At 54.8% G+C, this 19,256-nt stretch overlaps 1 protein-coding gene across 9 annotated transcripts in view; it reads right to left on the bottom strand.

Annotated features, from left to right (window-relative positions):
* AGAP1 (ArfGAP with GTPase domain, ankyrin repeat and PH domain 1) overlaps positions 1-19,256 on the bottom strand; it is a 409,905-nt gene that overhangs the window by 128,862 nt on the left and 261,787 nt on the right. For all 9 annotated transcript variants that reach the window (XM_045197998.2, XM_045197999.2, XM_024564316.3 and 6 more), the window contains one exon: positions 818-986. In XM_045197998.2, coding sequence (XP_045053933.2) covers positions 818-986 — 169 coding nt within the window. The remainder of the gene's footprint in view (positions 1-817; positions 987-19,256) is intronic.

Here is a 19,256-nt window from a genome sequence, read left to right as displayed (position 1 = left end):
TCAGGAGGCAGAGACACAGGCAGAAACCAGTGCAGAGCGGAACTTTATCCTGAGAAGACTGGACAGGTGCAGAGAGAAGAAAGGGCTTCTTGCTGGAGAAGAACAGACGCACAGAGGGTCCCCGAGCTGCAGGTGCTGGAGTGGGTGTGGCACAATCCAGAGGCTCACACCTCCCCTGGGGCAGGTTCCCATGGGTGGAGCCTGACAGCTGGGGCGTCATCACTGGTGTAGGCTCTTAGCCCAGAGTGAAAGCAACTTCTGAACCGTTTGTGCTGACCAGGAATTTCTCAACACCTTGAATTACAAGAACACACCGACTTTCTCTGGTGCTGAATTAAAAAGCAAATTCTCCCTTAAAAAGAGTAAAGAAAGCTAATTCTGTGATAGAGAATGACCTACCAGTAGCACCGCAAAGCTGAGAGAACTTAAACCTTACATGGGTCCCCTGGTTTCCTTTAAATCTTGCTCCAAATGGCTTTTCCACTTCTGTACACTTGGCCCCTACAGGTTCGTTAACACAACACTGCAGCACTTTAACAGTTCCGCCCTCACTCAGAGGTGACACCATACCTGCAGCCACCCGGCTCAGGGACAGCCTCTCGGTCTGGTCTGTGCAGTGGCGACTCAGAGTGCCGTCACCGGTTTGCGGGCAACCAGAGCCCACAGTGTAGGGGGCGGGGTCAGAGGAAAGAGATGAGGCTTCTGAACCTCTGCCTGCAATGCAACGGTCAACGTCCCCACGAACCCCATAGCCCAGCCAGTGCTGTAGGCCGAAACCAGTGCACGGGGCCTGCTGGCGCGTCCGCCGTGAGCTTACCGGGACTCGGCGAGATGTGTAAAGTGCTCATGTCCTTGGACAGGCCGTTGGCTTTGGGGCTGGAGATGGGTGCACAGGCCGACGTGGCTCGGGGTGGCCTCTTCCCAGGGACCTTCACGGTGGTTCTCAGAAGATCGATCTCTTTGCCGTGGACGTTCTGCATATAATCCTGTGCAAACGTTAAACACCCAACAGAGGTTAAAAAGGAGGCCTCTCCGCACCCAGCATAAGACGTTCTGTTAGACATCAGGAGCCGCAACCCCACGCCCTTTCTGCCGGGACAAGCACTTTGGAAACAGCAAGGCCTTGATCTGTCTGGCACAGGGGGGCAGGCGTCACTGTTCTACTGCAGTCAGAGCCCGGCCCCTGAGTCCTGCGCTAGCCCAGGCCCTGGAGAGACAAGGAGCCAGAGTAGATGCTGCTGTCAAAGGGGGCGAGGACCAGCTGGAAAAGAGCAGGGACAGACGTCATCCTGTCTCAACCACTGACGACTAGATGGCACACTGGGAAGCTGGGCTCCATGGAGTAGGAGCAGTTTAGCAACAGCCATTCTATCTCAGACAGCAATGTCCTTACCATTGGAATAAGACTGAAGCTGCCTGCGGGGAAGTCGGGTGCAAACCCAAGGCAACGGTCCCGCCTTTTCTGCGGGACTGGGAGGATGGGTCAGGGCTCAGTGGGGTGGTGCTGGAAACCGTGGAGGTCGCGGGCGGCGGGGTGTTGAAAGGAAGCGTGCACTGTTTGGCACTTGGGTACTCTACTTCTCCACGGGGCACACTGTACTCCACGAGGTACCCTGCTGCTCTCCACACGGTGGAGGGGAAGGACCAGAAGCTATCAGGAAGCCCAGGCGGTGACTTGCCCCTGGTCTCTGTGGACATATCACTGCATCCACACTGCACACCAGGAAGGGCCAGGTTCTACTCCACACTCATGGGTGAAGGGCACGTCAGGTGCTGTAAGACTACACAGGAAATGGAATGAACAGATCCTGTCCTTGCAGAATCTTGGGGGGGGTCCCCTTTAGAATGCAAGGGGGAACCCCACTGATTTGTAGTCTGTAGAAGCAACTAAGTTCAGGCCAAGGTCATTTTATAAGAACTGCCAACACACTGGCTTGTGGGCTGCAAGAGACCCTGGGTGGTTGGAAAATGGGCTGTTTGCTCATATCCGCCAACCAACAGCCAACCAATGCAGAGAACACTAGGTGAGTTCTAGAAGCCCCATGGAGACCCCAGCCTGTGGGAGGAGGAGAGTCAGCCAAGGTGTCTCAGGGATGCTTCAGGGGCCCGGCAAAGAGAAGGACCGCAGTGGCTCCTGGGAAGAAGGCGAAGGGTCTTTGAGTTACAGGACAGTGTCCACATTCCAGTGGGTTAGAGGGGCTGTGAAGCGGTCACTGGGTTCTCGACAGGCAGGATGTTCGCTGACGGGGTTGATATGAAAAGGACCCCAAAGTGTAAGCTTCCAACACCGGGGAAGGAGCCTGCCTGAAAGTGGGGTCTTGGGACAGAGAGCGTGGAAGGGCTGCCTGCCGTCTTTGGTGTGGAGCCTCAGAGTGTGGAGAGGACACCCCACCCACCCTGAAACCCAAGCAGTTAGAGGCGGGGCTGCCCGGGAGCCAGGCCAGACTCAGGAGGGGTTAGATGGGCTCTTGACAGAGGAAGGAGGGTGATGGGAAACTCGATCAGGTGAGGGCCTGGCCATGTTTTGAGAGGCGTTCCCATGGAGATTACAGAACCCTAGAAGGCTTGTCAAGCACCAGCCCATCAGGAGCGATGCTCCCAGGTCTCCAGTGGCTTCCTAAGGACAGACCTCCAATGGCCAATTCTTACTGCGGAACAGCAGCTCACAAAGCCGAGGCTGGGGGCAGAAGGCAAATAGAGACGGGACCACCGAGCAGGCCAGCTCAGCCGAGCTCTGCAGAGGGAGGGGTGAGCTGGGCCTTCCTCAGCGGTGTCAGTCATATGTGCCCCTGGCTGGCAGGGTGGCTCACGGAGGGTCACCCCCATGTCCTCTGGGCAGGGGGCCAGCCACGGCCACCTTGGAGGCAAGTTTTGGGTTTGGGGCAGAGGAGGCTGGATCCAGCTGGGAACAAACCAAAGACTTCACACGGAAATCAAGATGCTTGGAAAACTCCCCTAAACATAATCAACGGGAAAAGCTGTGGTTTCCAAAGGATACGGACCGAAGATGTAAAGAACACTGTTATCATTAAATCAGACGGCGAGACAAGGCAGAGCAGAGGAAACGCAGGCAGACTCATGACTGAGTTCGGGGTGTGGGGACAGGAAGGAGAAGCACGTCAGAGAAGAAACAGTGGCCTCTGCTTAGCGCGAGCCTAGCGGTCAGGGCCTTTAAAAAGGTTGCTCCTTGGCATCTTTCACTTACTTCCATTAACACCTGCCACTAGTATGCTAAGTTCCAAAACCAAAGTTAAGGCTTGTAAATGACAAATTCCTCCTTGTATAGTTACTCCTTTAAAAATATCAACTTGCTGTAACTTTCTTCTTTAATGCTGATTCTTAACAAATTAAAATACAATAACAGGAGTGTAATTGAGCATTTATTGCTTATGGGCTCCAAAATGAGGCTAATCAGATAGTGACTAAGCCGCAGCATGCGCTCTTTTAATAGGCACGTTTTAGCATACAATAACCAGGACATTTTATCTAAAATCATTATAGAAATCTACCAAGTGCCTGCCTCTTCAGGTCTGAACGCGCCAAGGGAACACATTTATCTCTGGCTCACCAGAGCCGGGGTCTGTGCTCCCGCCTGAATTATTCAGGTGCTGAAACGTCACAAGGACTGGCTGCATATTTAAAAAACAAAACAAAAAACCAGAACATATATTTGGCCATTTTTATATTTCAAGCCACTACAATTTGTAAAAACTTTACAGAAGGCACGTTCTGCGCCACGAAAGCCCTCGCAGGCGGTGCTGCTGGAACAGGTGGCAGGCAGGGACGCACGAGCCTGTGGCTTCTAGTCTCTCCCGAGAGGAGCAACACTGAGCCTCCTGTGTTTTGAAAGACTCATCCTTCTCATCTCTCCAGGGCCTGGTGCGGGCAGAGCTGAAGGACAACCGCTCAGCCGTGCTGCCCCTGAGAAGTGGGCTGTGCAGCGGTGGGTCTGAGCCAGGGACCTCCCCTGGTAAAATAAAGACAGCAAGCCTGATTCTGATATGCAAATGTGGCAGATACTACCCTTCTCCCAGGTCCTGGTAGAAAATGCTGATCGCAGATAATAAGGGGAAAAAACCCTTTAACAAGGCATGAGGGTAATTCAAAGCCAAGTACTTTTAAACAGCACTTAACAAGTCCCTAGGGCCCACTCAAGAGCCAGGCCCCCCAGAGGTGGTATCTCCTGCCCCTCAACAGCTTGAAAAAGTAGTAATTGCAAACCTATTTGCATTTTTCTCAAGTTGTCCGAGATCATCACGCAGATTATTCGCAGATTATTCCCTCCAAGCCGGCGCTGGAGCAGAGGGGCCCGTCCAGTCCGGCTGTGCGGGCGCCGCCGCCCCGTGTCCCGCGCACCCGGCTCTGCACCTTCGCCATCCCTTGTTTTTTCGCATTCCGCTCCTAATTATGTTGCATCTATTGCCGTACACTTAATTAGCTGCATTAATGTGATTTCTTTTCACATAGTCAAGCAATTAAGAGCTATGATTGAGTTTCATTCAATTAGCCTCAACAAACATGCTAATTGATGTCCCAGATGCAAATGAGCTTCAGTGAGAGAAACCGGCTAGCAAGCTACAGCTCGGCAGAGACCCTCCGCGTTCGGCTGCCTGCCACCTTCTGTTGGGCTGCCACCGACGGCCGTGGGGTCGTTAGTGCCTCCGTGTGCCCGGTCCCCGACATGGAGGATTGATTGACTGGCTGCTGCATAACGTCTTAAAATCTCACAGTTCTGTGTCACCAGGAAGAGAGACCGTGAACTGGGTAACACTGAGCTCCAGCAAGGGGATGACCCCATGTCTGTGTCAAAATACCACACGAGGCTGCTTAAAAACAAAAACCAAAAACCCGAAACCCCAAACTGCAGGTGTTTTCCCCAAACCACTGAGGGGCAGATGCTGATGTCCTGCCTCAGGGGTCTCAGACCTTCTACAAGTGCGCTGGCCTATACCCCTCTCAGCAAATGGCGAGTCCATCTTTGTCAGCTCTGGGGCATTTGGCATTTTAAGTTCAGCTCCCAACACAGCGATCCATGAGCAGCCCCTCAAAGTACCCTCACGGTATTGATTCGCACGCCTCCCGCCCGCACGTTACCTGTGGCTGTCTGGTGACAGATGGCGGGCTCGGTGTGTGCAGAGGGCACCCAGAGTGGGAACAAGATCTTAAAGCTGACCTGAAAGGCCCAGATGGAGCGACTGGCCCTGCGAGTCAGGCACGCTTGGGAAGTATCCTCTCTTCAAGGGCAGACAGTGCACTCCACACCTCGCTCCAGGATCACACAAACTTCTGAAAAGTACTGAGATGCCTCATTTTCACAATTCGGTGGTGGGAAAAATAATGGAAGTCTTTGTTCCAATGAGGCTTTCCAGTAAATCCTGATTTTGACCTGCACCCAACCCAAATGTCGGGATACGGATGTTTCACATTCGTCGGTAATATTTGTGTCGGACCTATGTAATCTGAGATGTACTGGCATTTACTTTCCATCTTCTTATCACGGTCAACCCGACCAGGCTTTCCCTCTTTGCACGAGCTCAGCAGTCTTCAAACTGTGATCCTGGACACCCTCCTGGCTGGGGATGGAGGGTGGCACCCTAAGTTCACTACTCTAAAACAGTTCCAAGATGCTGTCTGCCTTCCCGCTGTGCCGAGCTGTGCTTCGATGGTGTGGAAGCGCTGGGCACTACAACCGCGGGCCCCAGAGCGCACGGCCCGGCAGGGCGCCGTGACTGTGTTCATCGCCACCGCTCTCTAAACACAAGCAAGAGCGGTTTCATCCCCCCAATGTTCCTAATAATCCCCTCCCTGCCAAAAGTAGAACTCCAAAAAATTTCAATCCTTGAGTACCCGTCCTTTCAGTTTTCTGGGCAGTGACCTGGAAGGTCCAGAGCGTTTCTGCTGCGCCCGGGGGAGGGGGGTGCTGATGGCACCCGCGGAAAGGCACCCCCGCAGAAGTTTGGAGTTGCAAGCTGAGCTAGCCACTCTTTGCTGGGCCATTGTTACTTAAATGAATGACTACGTCAGGCTTTAACGATAATTACTCAGTCTTACGTATTTGACAGATATTTTCTTGAAAACTGTATTTGTGGCCAACAGTAAAACTGGAGCTTTCCCGCGGCAACAAGGACTTTCAACACCTGTACGCCCCTCGTGGGCTGACACCTCCCAAGTGCGTAGAGGCCTTTCAGACAAGACTGGTGGGGCACAGGCGTGATTTATGGACATAGCATAAAGAAGAGTGTCGCCCCTGGGAAACCGGCCCACCTTGGTCACACGACACCGTGGAGGCACCTTGGTCACAGGACACTGCAGAGGCGGTAACTGAGTGGATGAAAGATGGGTCAAGGCGCGAGACGGGCGCAGGGACCCTGACTCGGCAGAGAGGGAACAATGTAGGAACGCAGTGGCACAGTCCACACAGCCTTCCTCGGCTTGAAGAGGCTGTCCCACGAGGAGCTCTGGTGTCGCGCCCGAGGAGCACACACACAGCAACCTGAAACGGCCAGCCAAGAGTGCCTATGTCTCTAACAACTAACAAAACGTTTGGATCAGACGAGGGCTGCCTCATACACTATCACCAAAATGATGCACTGCAGCCGAGCAAAGCAGCCACAGACACTGCGTCCAGCTGCCTTTTATGAAAGCAGGCATAAGGAGCTCCGAAAAACAGGTAAATGATGTGACTCTTCTCACGGTTTCTTCTGGAAAACATTTTTCGTAAGTCTTGAGCTGGGCCTAATGCGAAGACATCAGGCGGGGCCTTCGGATTTGTCTGTCTGCTCCCAGAAGAAAGGAGCGGCCCCTCCCACCCCCCATTTTCCCGGGGCTTCCTGAAGGGCCGGGTGCAGAGGTGAAGCAGCAGTTTGTGTAAGTTCTATTTTTAAAAACCATTACTTCTGGGCTCAAAAAAAAAAAAAAAAAAAAGGATGTAAGAGAAGCCATTGTTGGGTGCATCGCTACTCCCAAACCCCACCACATACTGCTCTCAAGGACGCTCACCTGCGAAGACACACACAGTCCCATCCGCTCAAAGGGACCGTCAGGCCCAGCGCTCCCCACTAAGAACAGCGGCCTCACTCACGGCTGCAGACCCAGGGAAGTGGCACCCTAACGTCACTAGGAGAGTGTGGTGGGCCCGGACACTCTCCTAGCCCTGTCCTTTCAGCTCCCTCATCTCAAAGACGACAGTGTCTCGCTCTCTCCAAAGGACCACTGGTTGTCACAACAGCAAGGCGAGAGGCGGCTCCAAAGGGAAAACCATCAAAGGAACCATTTCGTTTTGCCAGATAGCCAACGGAACTCCAGGGGTCACTTCGGAGCGGGCTTCGTGGAGACCACCTGACTAGCACTCGTCCATGCTCGTCAGTGTGACAGATGTGTGGCTGTCACGGGAAGGAGGAATCTGGCAAACCAGGTGTCTCATCTGACAGAGACCCGAAGCTTCACTTAATGAGTGTGTTACTGGGCCTGGGGAGGGACTCGGTATGAGATGGCTGGGAGGCGTCGTGGGGGTGGATGGCAGGCTGCACGGACCACGGACAGCCCCGTGCCCACAGCCAGCGCGCTCTCTCCAGCCCTGGGCTTCCTACAGTGCAGGCTGAAGTCCTACAGTAGCCCAGGGTGGGTAGGCTATTGTAATATAAAGCAAAGAGCGGAAAATTGCACACTGAATGTCGAATATACCTCTTGTTTTCTTGATTCTCTCTGTCCTGACTGACCTAGCAAACTGAGCCTTCCACTCCAAGGCAGATTCCTCATGCTTCAGGTTGGATCGAATGTCACCATTTGCGGTCCACACCCAGCCCACGCAGCATGACCATGGCAGACAGGAAGACAGCCCCGTCACCTTAGCCACCGTGGGCCTCTTCCAGAGGCGGGCATGAGCGGCCCGTCACCGCAAGGGACTCCAGGCGCCAGCTTCCCTCCTGGGTGATGAGGCTGTTTCAATGATGAGCTGCGGCTTGAACTCAGAGCAGGAGTGAGACCTAGGAAATTCTGGGTTGGATGGGGGCCATCGCCATAACAACAGCAGGCTCTCTGAAGCCCTTTACACAACATGAGGTTTCCTGGGAAGACTCTGCTAGCACCTGGTGTCAGATTTTAAGCCAGAGTGCACACATCTGTCCCCCACAGCACTGATGACCACAAGGCGTCCTCCGCCGCCGCCACAGTACCCGTCGAGGATCAGAAAACTCCCTCTGCCGTTTCTGCCCACCACAAAACCTAAACCCCTCTTTACCGGGCCTGTGCAGAAGTCTTATCATTTTCCCCGTGTTTTGCTTGTATAGGTGTTACTGTTTCCCTAAAGCAGCCGCCCACCAAGGGGCAGGTTATGGTAATATAATCAGACTCATTTCCAACGAACAGCAGTCAATTCACTGCACAAGAGAATGTTCTGATGTCCTAAACAAAGTCTGCAGAAGCACAACCAGCCTCCTCCTGGCCCGAGCACGGCCTCGGAGTGGCCGCCTGGGGTCCCACCTCAATCCTTTAGCAGCTACGTGCTCGGGGCATCTTACCTCATCATCTGGGTTCCCCATGTCCAGGGCTTTAAAAATAGGGACCAAAACAGTCCCTGCCACGCGGGACTGTTGTGCCGATTAACTGAGATAATATATGAAGGGCTTGAAAGACCGCTGGGCCCTCAACAGATGTTGGCTGTGGCGCCTCTCGTCCAATCAAAATACTGACAAGGCCGCCCTCTGACCCTGCGTGGGCACTGCCTGAGTGGAAGGTGCCACTCCCACTCAGGGTGGCAATTCTGACCTGACAGGCCATTGGGGCGGCCCGCAGAGCTGTTTCGCATTTTGCAGCGTAGGAAAAAATTGTCCTCTGCCAACGTATGACATTTTCCACTTTCTCTTCTTTTCCTCCCCCTCTTCCATTTTTTTTCTTTTCCTTTTTTTGGTGGGGGAGGCATGTGCTCAGTAGTCAGACATTTTTATTGCAGAATGCCGTCTGGAAAAGATGCAAACACACAAAATTGCTCAAATGCGAGGGAGCCAGAGGAAGGGGGAAAACAAAAGGCCCCTTGCCTTTGCTTATTGAGTTCAAAGGCAGAACAGGCAGCGCCCTGCAGCAGACGGGAAGCTACACTAATTTTAAAGCCATAAAGCGCTATCAAGTGCCCTGCGGGGCAGGGCTACACCGAGGCTCGCGGCACCTAAATAAGACACGGTTCATTTACTTCGCAGCTTAGCCTAATGTAATCATCAGCGGATTTTAGCCTAGAGTTGTAACAGGCAAATAGCCGATCCGAGGAGGCGGCCCTCCCAGCCATCGAGGGGGCCCGGCTAGATTGCTGTTGATTAGAAAATTTTTCAGTTTTGACAAGCCCTTAATGAACATAAATCGCACCTTGATTCGTTTCCATTTGGGGCCACAGGCACACCTGAGAAGGGGCTGCCCCGCCACCACCTCTCTCTGCCTCGCAAGACCTCAGCAACAAGCTGGCAATCAGGTTATGAGCCAGAGAGGAAAATATTTATAAAATACAATTATGGGATTCAATTTCTTAGCAGACGTGGAGGAACATTCCCTCATTACCTCCCACGTCCAGTCTCTCCCACTGATGTTCCCGGGAGTGACTCGCTGTCAGGGAAAACGATGGACGGTTTTGATTTATTTACCTTTTGCAAGAATTCCCGGCCACACTGCTAAGACTCAGAAGGCCCCCAAATGGGAAACCAAATGCTACATATTGGGCACAAAGGGAGAAACACCAGGCTGATACGACGGTGTCCCAACAACACTGCTTAGAGGGTTAAAGACTCAAGTCCTCAAATCCATCCTACCAGGTGAAACGTGTCTATTCATAGACACATACACACGTACCTTTTTTTTTAGTTCAGAAAATGAGAAGACAGAAGAATTTTTCGATGTAGAAAACGTATGGTAGGTAAAATCTAACTGGTTGTTTCATTCGCACAGAGACACGTAGAGAATTTGTTCTGCCTGGTCTCGCCCTGTTTACGAACACACTGTGTTATCGAGGCCACTCACACAACAGTCTGGTCCCATTGCTGGCAAATCCGAAACACTGCAAACCGTCAGGGCTGCGTAAAATACACCATGAGTTCTTTAGGCAGACACAAGCCTTTGATAGAGAGCCTAACTTTTTGGTGTCTGGGCAATAATAGGTATGAGCTTTCTAGTAGCCATTTTTCTAATGAAAGTTGTAGACATTCCCTGGAAGTACCTGTACCACCGGGCAGCATCGTCCCAGGGGACTGTGTTGATACATTTGAGGAGTGATTCGCTGCTCTCTGAAACTGGTTGGATCAATGCCCACATTATTTCCCAGGGACCCAAAGCTCAGGAAGGGACATTCCCCGCCCCCACCCCAACAGGGGCACCGGGCGAACACAGGGAGAGCCGTGTGAGCAGTGCTGGGTGGGTGTTTTCATTCCTGTGGGTTCCAGACCACCGTTTAGGTTACTAACCCTCCACGGACCCTGCGGCTCCTCTCAGTCAGGGCCCTGCTTTAGGCTACGCGTCTCTCAGCTCCAGCCGTCCTCTGCAGTTCTCCCACGCCCCGCTTCTTACATGCAAACTCAAGCTCCAGAGAGGTCTGCACATCCACAGACAGATGGGCACACACAAAACGTGGTCCGTCCAGACAGTGGGCTATTGCTCAGCCTCAAAGGCCTGGCCACAAGGGTGAACCCTGACGACACCGTGCTCAGCGAAGTCGGTCAGTCCCCAAAAGGCGATGCTGCGTGATTCCACTCACAGGAGGCACTGAGGGGGTCACTTCATGGAGACAGAAAGCAGATGGGTGGGTGGCAGGGGAGGGGGACTCCGAGGTTGACGGGAATAGAGTTTCCGGTTTGCGAGATGAAGCAGCCCTGGAGAATGGGTGGTCGACAGTGCGAAAGCACTCACCACTCCCGAGCCGCACACTTAAAAGTGGCCGGGATGGCAAACTGCACCATTGCGTGTTGTGTGAATTTCACCACGACTGAAAAATAAAACCAGAAAACCCAACGACGACAAAAGAGCGCTGACAACCTTCAGCTCCTCCCCACTTGCAGGTCTTTCCTTCGCACACCGAGAACACCAATGAGGAGGAGAACCAGAGGGAGAACTGCTGCTCTGTCAGGCGGATGGGCACGCGTGCTTGCGGGTCTGAGGGCTCAGGAGAGCCAGGGCTTGGGAGACCACCCTGGGTGAGTCCCCAGGAAGGAGGTAGCCAGCCCAGCAACCCCGGAGCTCCACTGTGCACCCTCCAGGCCACCAGGGTGGGGCAGGGCAGTGCCCAGACCGGGCCCCTCCACCAGCGCACCAGAAGGAACCTCCCAGAGAAGAGCTGACGGACACCTGGGGAGCCGCACTGCGGCCACAGAGACCCGGCACACCTGCATCTCCTCCCCTGCGGAAGACAAGCAAAGACCCAGGCCCGCCCACAGCTCCGTGTGTAAACCTGGAGGCCCGTGTTCCCACGTGACCTCACAGGGGTGTGTTTATAAACACTTACTCATCACCTGTCCCTTGTAAGCGAGGCAAAGCCTTTCCTGAAAAAAGGTGGAGCATTAAGTCCAATTTGAAGCAGACAAGACCCACACACTACACTCCTCCTGGGGACGCCTGCACCCCTGGCCGGGAAGGCCCAGTCAGCCCAAGAAGCTGGCCCGTCTGGGTGCCACCAGACTGCCGTTGTTTCTGGAAAAGCGGGGATGCTTGCTGACTCCAGGATACAAGCTTTTGTCCCAACCTCAACAACACCTGGCTTTGGTCCCAAGAGCAGGAGACAATCTGGGGATCTTCTGCCTGCCCCGAGCCAAGACACCTGTCAGTCTGGGAAACGCTTGGACAGGTCCCAGGCGTGGTGTGGCGAGCACTGTGCAAGCCCATCCCCTCACCTTCAACAGGCACGCACTCGGGAACAGACGGTGTGCTGGCTGCCAGAGCGCACCGGGTCTCTGCTTCTTGGTACCGACATATTTCCCTAATACGCAGACCCTTAAATGGATTTTGTTGGGATGCCGGCAGTTGTGGGGGATTTCTAGACCGCTCCAGTGCCTTTCCCCCCATGCTGACGTGAACTGACCTAAACTTAGAGAGGTCTAGCTGTGCCAATGGTTGGTTTTCTTGGTCCCAATCTCACCGGAAATTTCAAAGCACAGCCAGGACCATCCATGGTGAGGTTCTAAGACAATGCAGGAGTCACGTGACTGCATTCCAGGGACCCACAAGGGCTGGCCTGGGGGTCACGCCCACACAAGCCCTGGGCGAATGCTGGGGAGTGGGACACAGTCCTCGCCCTCTGAGAGGCTACAACAGGCAGGGCAGCACACACAAGGGAGGCGCCTAGGAGCCAGGGCAGCGGGAGCACCTCTCTCGGAGGAAGGGTGTGAAGGCCTGCCCGGACCGCAGCCTGCAAATGCTGGAAGCCAGACAGGAAGGGCCAGAGCGCAGCCCCCAGTGCTGCGGCGCAGGACAAGAAACAAGGTCGCATGGTCCCTCCTGGATTGAAGGACGCTTTCCGCAAGGGCGGGTCACAGACCAGGCTCACTGATGGCAGCTGCATCCGGACAGCTGCGTGAATCTGTCTGTCCAGTTGTCTGGACTCGCGCTGCTGTGACTTCTGCAAGGTTCCGGGGAGACGGAGGAAGGGTGTCTTCCAGGGCAGCTCAATGTCCACCACTTCCACATGCTCGAGGTCCACCTGAGCAGGCATGTGCAGCTGGCTGGAGTACTTGCCACAGATTGAGTGACCCCTCTGCCTTGGAGGAGCAAGACGTCCTTATCTCACGGGGGAACTGTGTGCGCTTTGAAAGATTGCCAGCAGCGGGCACAGACAAGAGCTGTTCTCACAGCCCAGGCCTCTCTCCCCTCTTCCCTCGAATCACTTCTTTTCAGAAGAACACCGACTTAGGAGTCACTGGTTTTGCTATCTCCGCACCGCTAATGAAATGGATTTTCTATTAGATGTTCAAACTAGAAACACACTGCAGTCAGCACTCTAATGACAATTTATGGAGTCCGAGTTTGACTCTGGTGGTGTGAAAACCACCAGCCAACCATCAACAGCAGGCGGGACCCAAGGCCTCGTGGAGCCGGACGGATGGGTGTGTGTGAAATGAGCGTCCTGTAAGGAGGAAAGTCAGGGAGGAACAACAGCGTCACAGCTGTTTCCAACTCGGGCAATGGAGACTGGGAAGAACGTGTCAGCCAGGCAGGCTGTTCTCTCTGCCACATGTCCCTCCAAGGATGCGTGGGACAGCTGGCCAGGGCTCCAGAGAGTCCTTGGCTGGACCATGGCCACGAGCTGAGCCCTACAGGTGTACTTGGGAATCCCATCGTGCACACCTTTGTCAGCAGGAAGGTGGGCCGTGCTCCAGGCAGCTGCTCTTGACATGGAAGATGAACGGGCGGTGATGCTGCGAAGCTCCAAGGCCCAAGTTCTTTCTCATTATCCCTCTGCTTTTCCATCATGGTGCTCCCTGAGGCTCATATTTAAGTCCACAGAACAGGCTGCCCTTCGCCCAGCCTGACTGAGGCCCAGCCAAGTATCCTAAAACCACAAGACGCTTATATATTCCTCCCCCCCCACACACAAAATTAGGCACTCAGGGCTCGCACATGTGTAACTTTCCAGAGAAGCAAAAATAGAGACCACAGAGCAACATCGCGAGTCTTGCCTTTCACTATGGTAGTCTCGTTTACATGTTCCAGGTCGTCTTTGCAAACTGCCAAGACCGGCCAGGGAAGCAGGTCTGTCCTGGAGGGCAGGCGGCCGATTTGTGCCAGGCAGCCTGATTCTTAGCCCTGAGAATCCTGCGCCCTGGGCCCCCTCAGTTCTGTGCAAACGGGACAGCTGTCACCCTACTTGGAGTGTCTTCAGTATTTGGGTTGAGCTTTCCACCTGTCATCTGAACTGGGTGACAGGTTTTATTTAATCTATTATCAGCATGTTGAGAAGGATGAACCAAGAGAAGGGGGTTTTTCTGCTAAGTCTTCATCTGACTATGTGACCAGTCCTCTCAACAGTGCTGACCTCGGGACAGGCTTCCCTTAGAAGAGCCACATACTCTTGAAGAGTCCGAAGTGACCTTATACAAGACAGTGCCATCCAACTCCCCACTGGTGGAAGGACTCCTTCTCCAGGTGTCCAGGCTCTGTCCCGCTGGCTCTCAAGGTCCTCCAAATGCACCACACCCGGAAGGAGAGGCCTCACCGTATGCAGAAGGGGATGAACCTGTGAGCTGAACTTCCTTGGCACGCTCCAACCTTCGTACACAGCGAAGACGAGCTGACAAACACATTCGGTTAGAGACACAATGCCGAGGACCTGCAGACTGTCTGAGCCCCCTTCCCTACGCTCCCTCCCCCGGCATCACTGGAGTGCTCTGTGACCATGTCTCCACCACCGGACCCCATGGCTGTTGTGGGCGCCCACCGTAGGAACCACTGATCTTTAACACCTAGGCCTGAAAGCCACTATCACGCCTTCCTCCTGTGTCCATGTCTCCTCCGCTTGACCTTGAATGCAGCAGGTAGGGGATGCGGCCGACCCGAGGCAGCCACCGGTAAGGGCTCCTGAGCCTTCGGGGAGAGGATGAAGCAGGCTAGGACACGTGGCAGTGGGGGACGGCAGGTTAAGGCTTCGTAGAACACAGAGGGAGCACATCTGGGGCTTGTTTCTGACTTTCAGAGAACTTTCTCAGTCTGGGCTGAGGCAACACTCCGTCTGGTTTCACTCTGATTTCCAGAGAAACTGTTACTTGCTCTGATCTGACCACACACAGGCAATCCCGCCCTATTGCACACAGAGGGTGTCTTCACCCCGAGGGCCCTGTAAGGGCCTCACCGGCAGGATGCATGCCAGAGGCTCCAAGATCCCTTCAACAACTTCCCTCTCTGGTGTGGGGGAGGTCTGGGGAAGCCTGAGATCAAGAAGTGACACAGGCCGAGCTGTAGGCCAGAGGGCCCAGGGCTGTGGTCCCCTGAACAATCTGCAGGAGCTGCATTTAGGGCTGGGGGACGAACCACAGAAAGACACTCCCAGAGGTGAGGCCACGGAGCTGGGCAGGCCATGAGGGCTGGGAAATGGGGGGAGGGGGGATGGTGCTCAGGGAGAGGATGTGAAGAACAGAAGTCTGAAGCAAGGGTGACCAATGGGAAGTAACAACTCAGGGCCGCCACCCAGCCAAGGTCCCTCGCTCACCAACTTGTGCTCACAGAACCCTGCCTATGGTCCACGGAGGCAGTGCAGGCGCCTGCCAGCCTCACACTAGCCCCGCCGGGTGTTGTAGAGTCCCATGGCCCCAATTCATGACCAGCAGCCTGGTTCTGAGGCACAGTTTCAAAGAGCACGTCACCCTGCTGAAATGCCACAAGCACAGTGCACAGCTGGGGCCCCACACCGGCAACCGCTTGTTCTGTGACCAGCCCGGGTTTGTCTCCTGCCAGCGCCTGCCTGGGGGCAGAGCAGCATGGCTGGTGTCCAGGGGGCGACCTACTGTTACACAAGCACTTCTGGGAACGCCCGTGGGAAGAGGAGCTGTACCTGCTCCCCGAACAGCAGACAGGACCAGGACGACGTTCCAACATCCTTCCAAGGGGTGTTAGCTTCTGGCTCCCATGGGGGCCAAAGAGAGTGGCAGCTACAGCCCTGCTGCCCTGGCATCTTCTCCTAACCAACCCGCGCTGCCGGGAGTGATGGGAGGAGCGGGGCTCACTCTGACCTCCAGCTGCAAAGTCCACATCTGTCTCAGTACACTCTCCGCCCTCCCTGCGGTCTGTCTGGGAACTGGCTGGGACGCTCACTCAGGAATTTAATTTGGCTGACTTGGCAGGAACCACCCAGGTCAGCCCCCCGAGGAAGGCCGGTCTTACAGGGGCCAGTAACCCTTGGAGCACCTCGAACTTCAGTCGGGGCCACAGGAAAGGGGTCTCACTAAGACGATAAAGTGCCCTGGCCAGTCAGCCTTATTACTGTTTCCATACAAACGCAATTCCATCATTCACTCTCCCTCCAATCTTCCTGCGGAGACCCCAGCATCCTGGGCGTCACGCGATCGCCGTGTTGGAGGTGGCTGGTGCTGGAGTCAGGGTCCAGCCTAACGGGGCCTCTGAACAGCACACGCATGCCCAGGGACCACGCGTCTGTGCCGACTCAGAGAGAGCCACACGGATGCGCCAGATTCGAAGGGCTGTTGCAGGCCCTGCCTCCCACTGGATTCAACCCTATAAGTTATGTGCCCTCAGGCCCGGTACTTTCAAACCCCCAACCCCCACTCCAGTAGAAAAGTAGCACCTTGCAGAATCCATCCTCAAAAAAGCATGCCAGTTTCCTTTTCAGTAAATTATCTAATTACGGATATTTAGTGGTATACACCGGGAGCTGGCTCAGGGATGCCCCAACTGGTAAACATGTGATCTAAAACCATCTTAGTGCTCAGCCCGGTTCTTTGCCTCGGCTCTCAGTCAGGTTGTAGGCCAGGCAACCTGAGATCAGTGCAGACCTCTGCCCTGTGGCCAGTGATGGACCAACCACAGTGAGACCCAAAGCCACCCATCTGGGCAGACTTTCCAGTTACTTAATCATTTACATCATCATTGCATGTGGCCAACAAACTCACCTTCGTGGCTTTTCAGCCACAATGTGTCTTGAAGAAACCCTAAAGGTGGCTGTTACAGCGCAACCGGTATTCCACTGAGATCCCTTCCCGTTCTGACACCTTTTGATAGTTTCTGGGCTGACACCGTTGGGCCCTGCCTCGAGGTGTAGAACGTGAGCATGTGAGTTCACCACACACCTGCACGTCCTCGGATCTCCCGTCCCGGAAAGCCCAGGCTCCGCCTGTGAGCAAGCCCGGCCTGCCTGTCCGCAGCTCGGACCAAAGGCCCCAGGCTCACTCTGCTGTCAGGAACTACAGCAGCCCAACAAGTTGGCCCGGAAAGCCCCTCTCCCGGCACCGGTCAGAGAAGGCACCTGGGGCTCACTGTCCCTCCAAGCTCCCCTCCGAAGCTCAGGTGCGGAACAGTACTGATGAAGGGAGACAACAAAGGCCATGCCGTCTGTAAGTGCTCGAGAAGGTCCAACCGTTCCGGATTCAGCTGCAACCTAGGGGGCTGTGCACCTGTATCCACAGTTCTGGGGCCCAGGACCTCTGGCATGGACTGAGCTGCGCTTTGAAGCGGCACGGGCACTTGCTGGACATGGTTACATAACAAAGCCCCACAGTGCTCTTTCCTCGTGTTCCAATAACATCCACACACATGCGTGAGAAAGGGACGGACCCGGCAAAAACGAGGGCGTCACAAGGCAAGGCTCGTGTGGGAGAGTTCTGAAGCACTGATTGCGATTATACAGCCCAGACATCGGGATGAAAATCAAGCAGACTCCTGCCCACCCACTGGAGTCTTCTGAGCCACACCACCGTTCCCGTTTTTCTCCTCGGCAACGGGCAGTCAAGGTCCCTTTGGCAGGATCGAGCTCGGCCGGTAGGGGTCGGGTGCCTAAAAGGGTTCATCAACCAGACCTCCCTTTTAGCTGCTCAGTGAGCCCATCAGGAAGGATATTTTGGTTCCAGTTCTCTCTCCAAAGGACATCGAGCAGCCAGGTCAGTAATCAAGGTCTCGCTTTCTTGGGGTCTCGGGAAGAACTAAGCCAAGGAGAAGGGCAGCCTCCCCTAGGCTGGAGCAGCGCTGGGGCAAGTGCCCGGTGAAGACTGCACTGCACTGGGGCCTCGGGGCCTGAAGGCAGCCTTGGGTGGGAAGGGGGGGGGGTGGGCGGCACTGGCCTCAGGCCGGCCTCCTGGGATGGGCGCTACATCTCTGATTGGGAGGCCACCTGGAGCAGCCACCTGACTCGGGTCCCCAAATCACCCGAAATGCACAGTCAAGAACTCTGATCCAGGAGGTGCTCCCACCAACGCCAGGAATAGGCCAGTGGTGCCGACAAAGCCCCTGGTGGCTCACACGGCTCTAATACCAGAGGGTGGTGCCCTGCAGCTGGGACGCCGCTTGTCCCCTGTCGTGCTGGGGACATATACTTTATTTTTAAGGTGGATGTTCATGGGGCGGGGGGAAGCCCCCTGATGCAGTGCCAGAGGAGACACACCGATATTCTCCCCAGGAATTCGGTGATGTAATCCCCACGCCATCAAAGCACAATGCTCTTCCACCCGTGAGGCCGACTGCTGGGAGTCTGTCCCACCGAAAGGGGGACAGACGGGCCCAGAGGTGAGCACTAGACGCCAACTAGTTGCTCAATAAAAACAATGCAAAGTGACTTATGTGCCCAGTGTCCCCTCTGGAGACAGTGTCCAGTCAGCCGGGGCACCTCTGCAGCACAGGCCCGCTGTAACCTTTAAGGCTGGAGGTGCGCAGCCTACTGATTTGTGGACACGGAAGGTGGCACATTCTGTCACTGTCCAGGCCAGGGGACCACAGGCAGCACTCCCCGGGGAGGGACCGCACGCAGCAGAAGGAGAGGCACGCAGCAGCTAGGAGGGTACCCCCAAAATGCTGGCAGTTATGTTCTCTAGGCGGTTCTCTGGGGGTAATTTTCATTTTCTTCAATACGTTTACTTCTAATGTCTTGTCAATAACTGCAATTTCAAAAAAGTATTTGAATTTTTAAATTAAAAGCTTAACACAGTGAAATAGCCAGCTGACCAGCGAACATTACACATTCAAATCTGTACATTGCTCTGCATCGAGACCGACCAAACATGCAAGCGGCGTGGGATGTGTTGCCGGGGAACCGACACCCCGTGTTCAGAGTGCATCAGGGCTTTCTAGAGAAACTGGGTGTGGCTGCAGGGTCCGCAGCCCCCCAGCGATGAGATGGGTTGTTTTTCATCCATCTCACCTAAGCCACCGATGGAACAGCGGGCCCACACCCAGAGGAGAAAGCCCCTCCTCCCCCACGAACCACGTGCGCTTGTGCTCCACGACAAACACCCAGTCAGGAGCGCGTCTAGCTTCCTGGTCTTGCCCTCAGCTGGGTTCCTAGGCAATCACATCCCCCCCTCCAGGTTTTCAGATGGGTGGTCTCTTCCCTCCTTTCTCTTTTATTGCTAGTACCTGTCTTTTCACTCCTTTAAAATTTTACTTCATTGGCGCCTTCTAGTGAAATTCTCTGTAGCACTGACGAGAGCGCCACTGGCTGGCGGTTAGGGAGGGCGAGACACAGGGTCTCGCAGAGTGAGGGGTATATCACTCATGGCACGCCGGAGCAGGATGTGACCTTCAGAGAGTGCGGTTAGCACCTCCTGCCCCCACGCACGCCGTCTGGAGGGAGC

The sequence above is a fragment of the Desmodus rotundus genome, chromosome 2, assembly GCF_022682495.2.
Source record: "Desmodus rotundus isolate HL8 chromosome 2, HLdesRot8A.1, whole genome shotgun sequence".
Lineage (NCBI taxonomy): Eukaryota > Metazoa > Chordata > Mammalia > Chiroptera > Phyllostomidae > Desmodus > Desmodus rotundus.
This window is presented reverse-complemented; position numbering and strand designations above follow the sequence as displayed.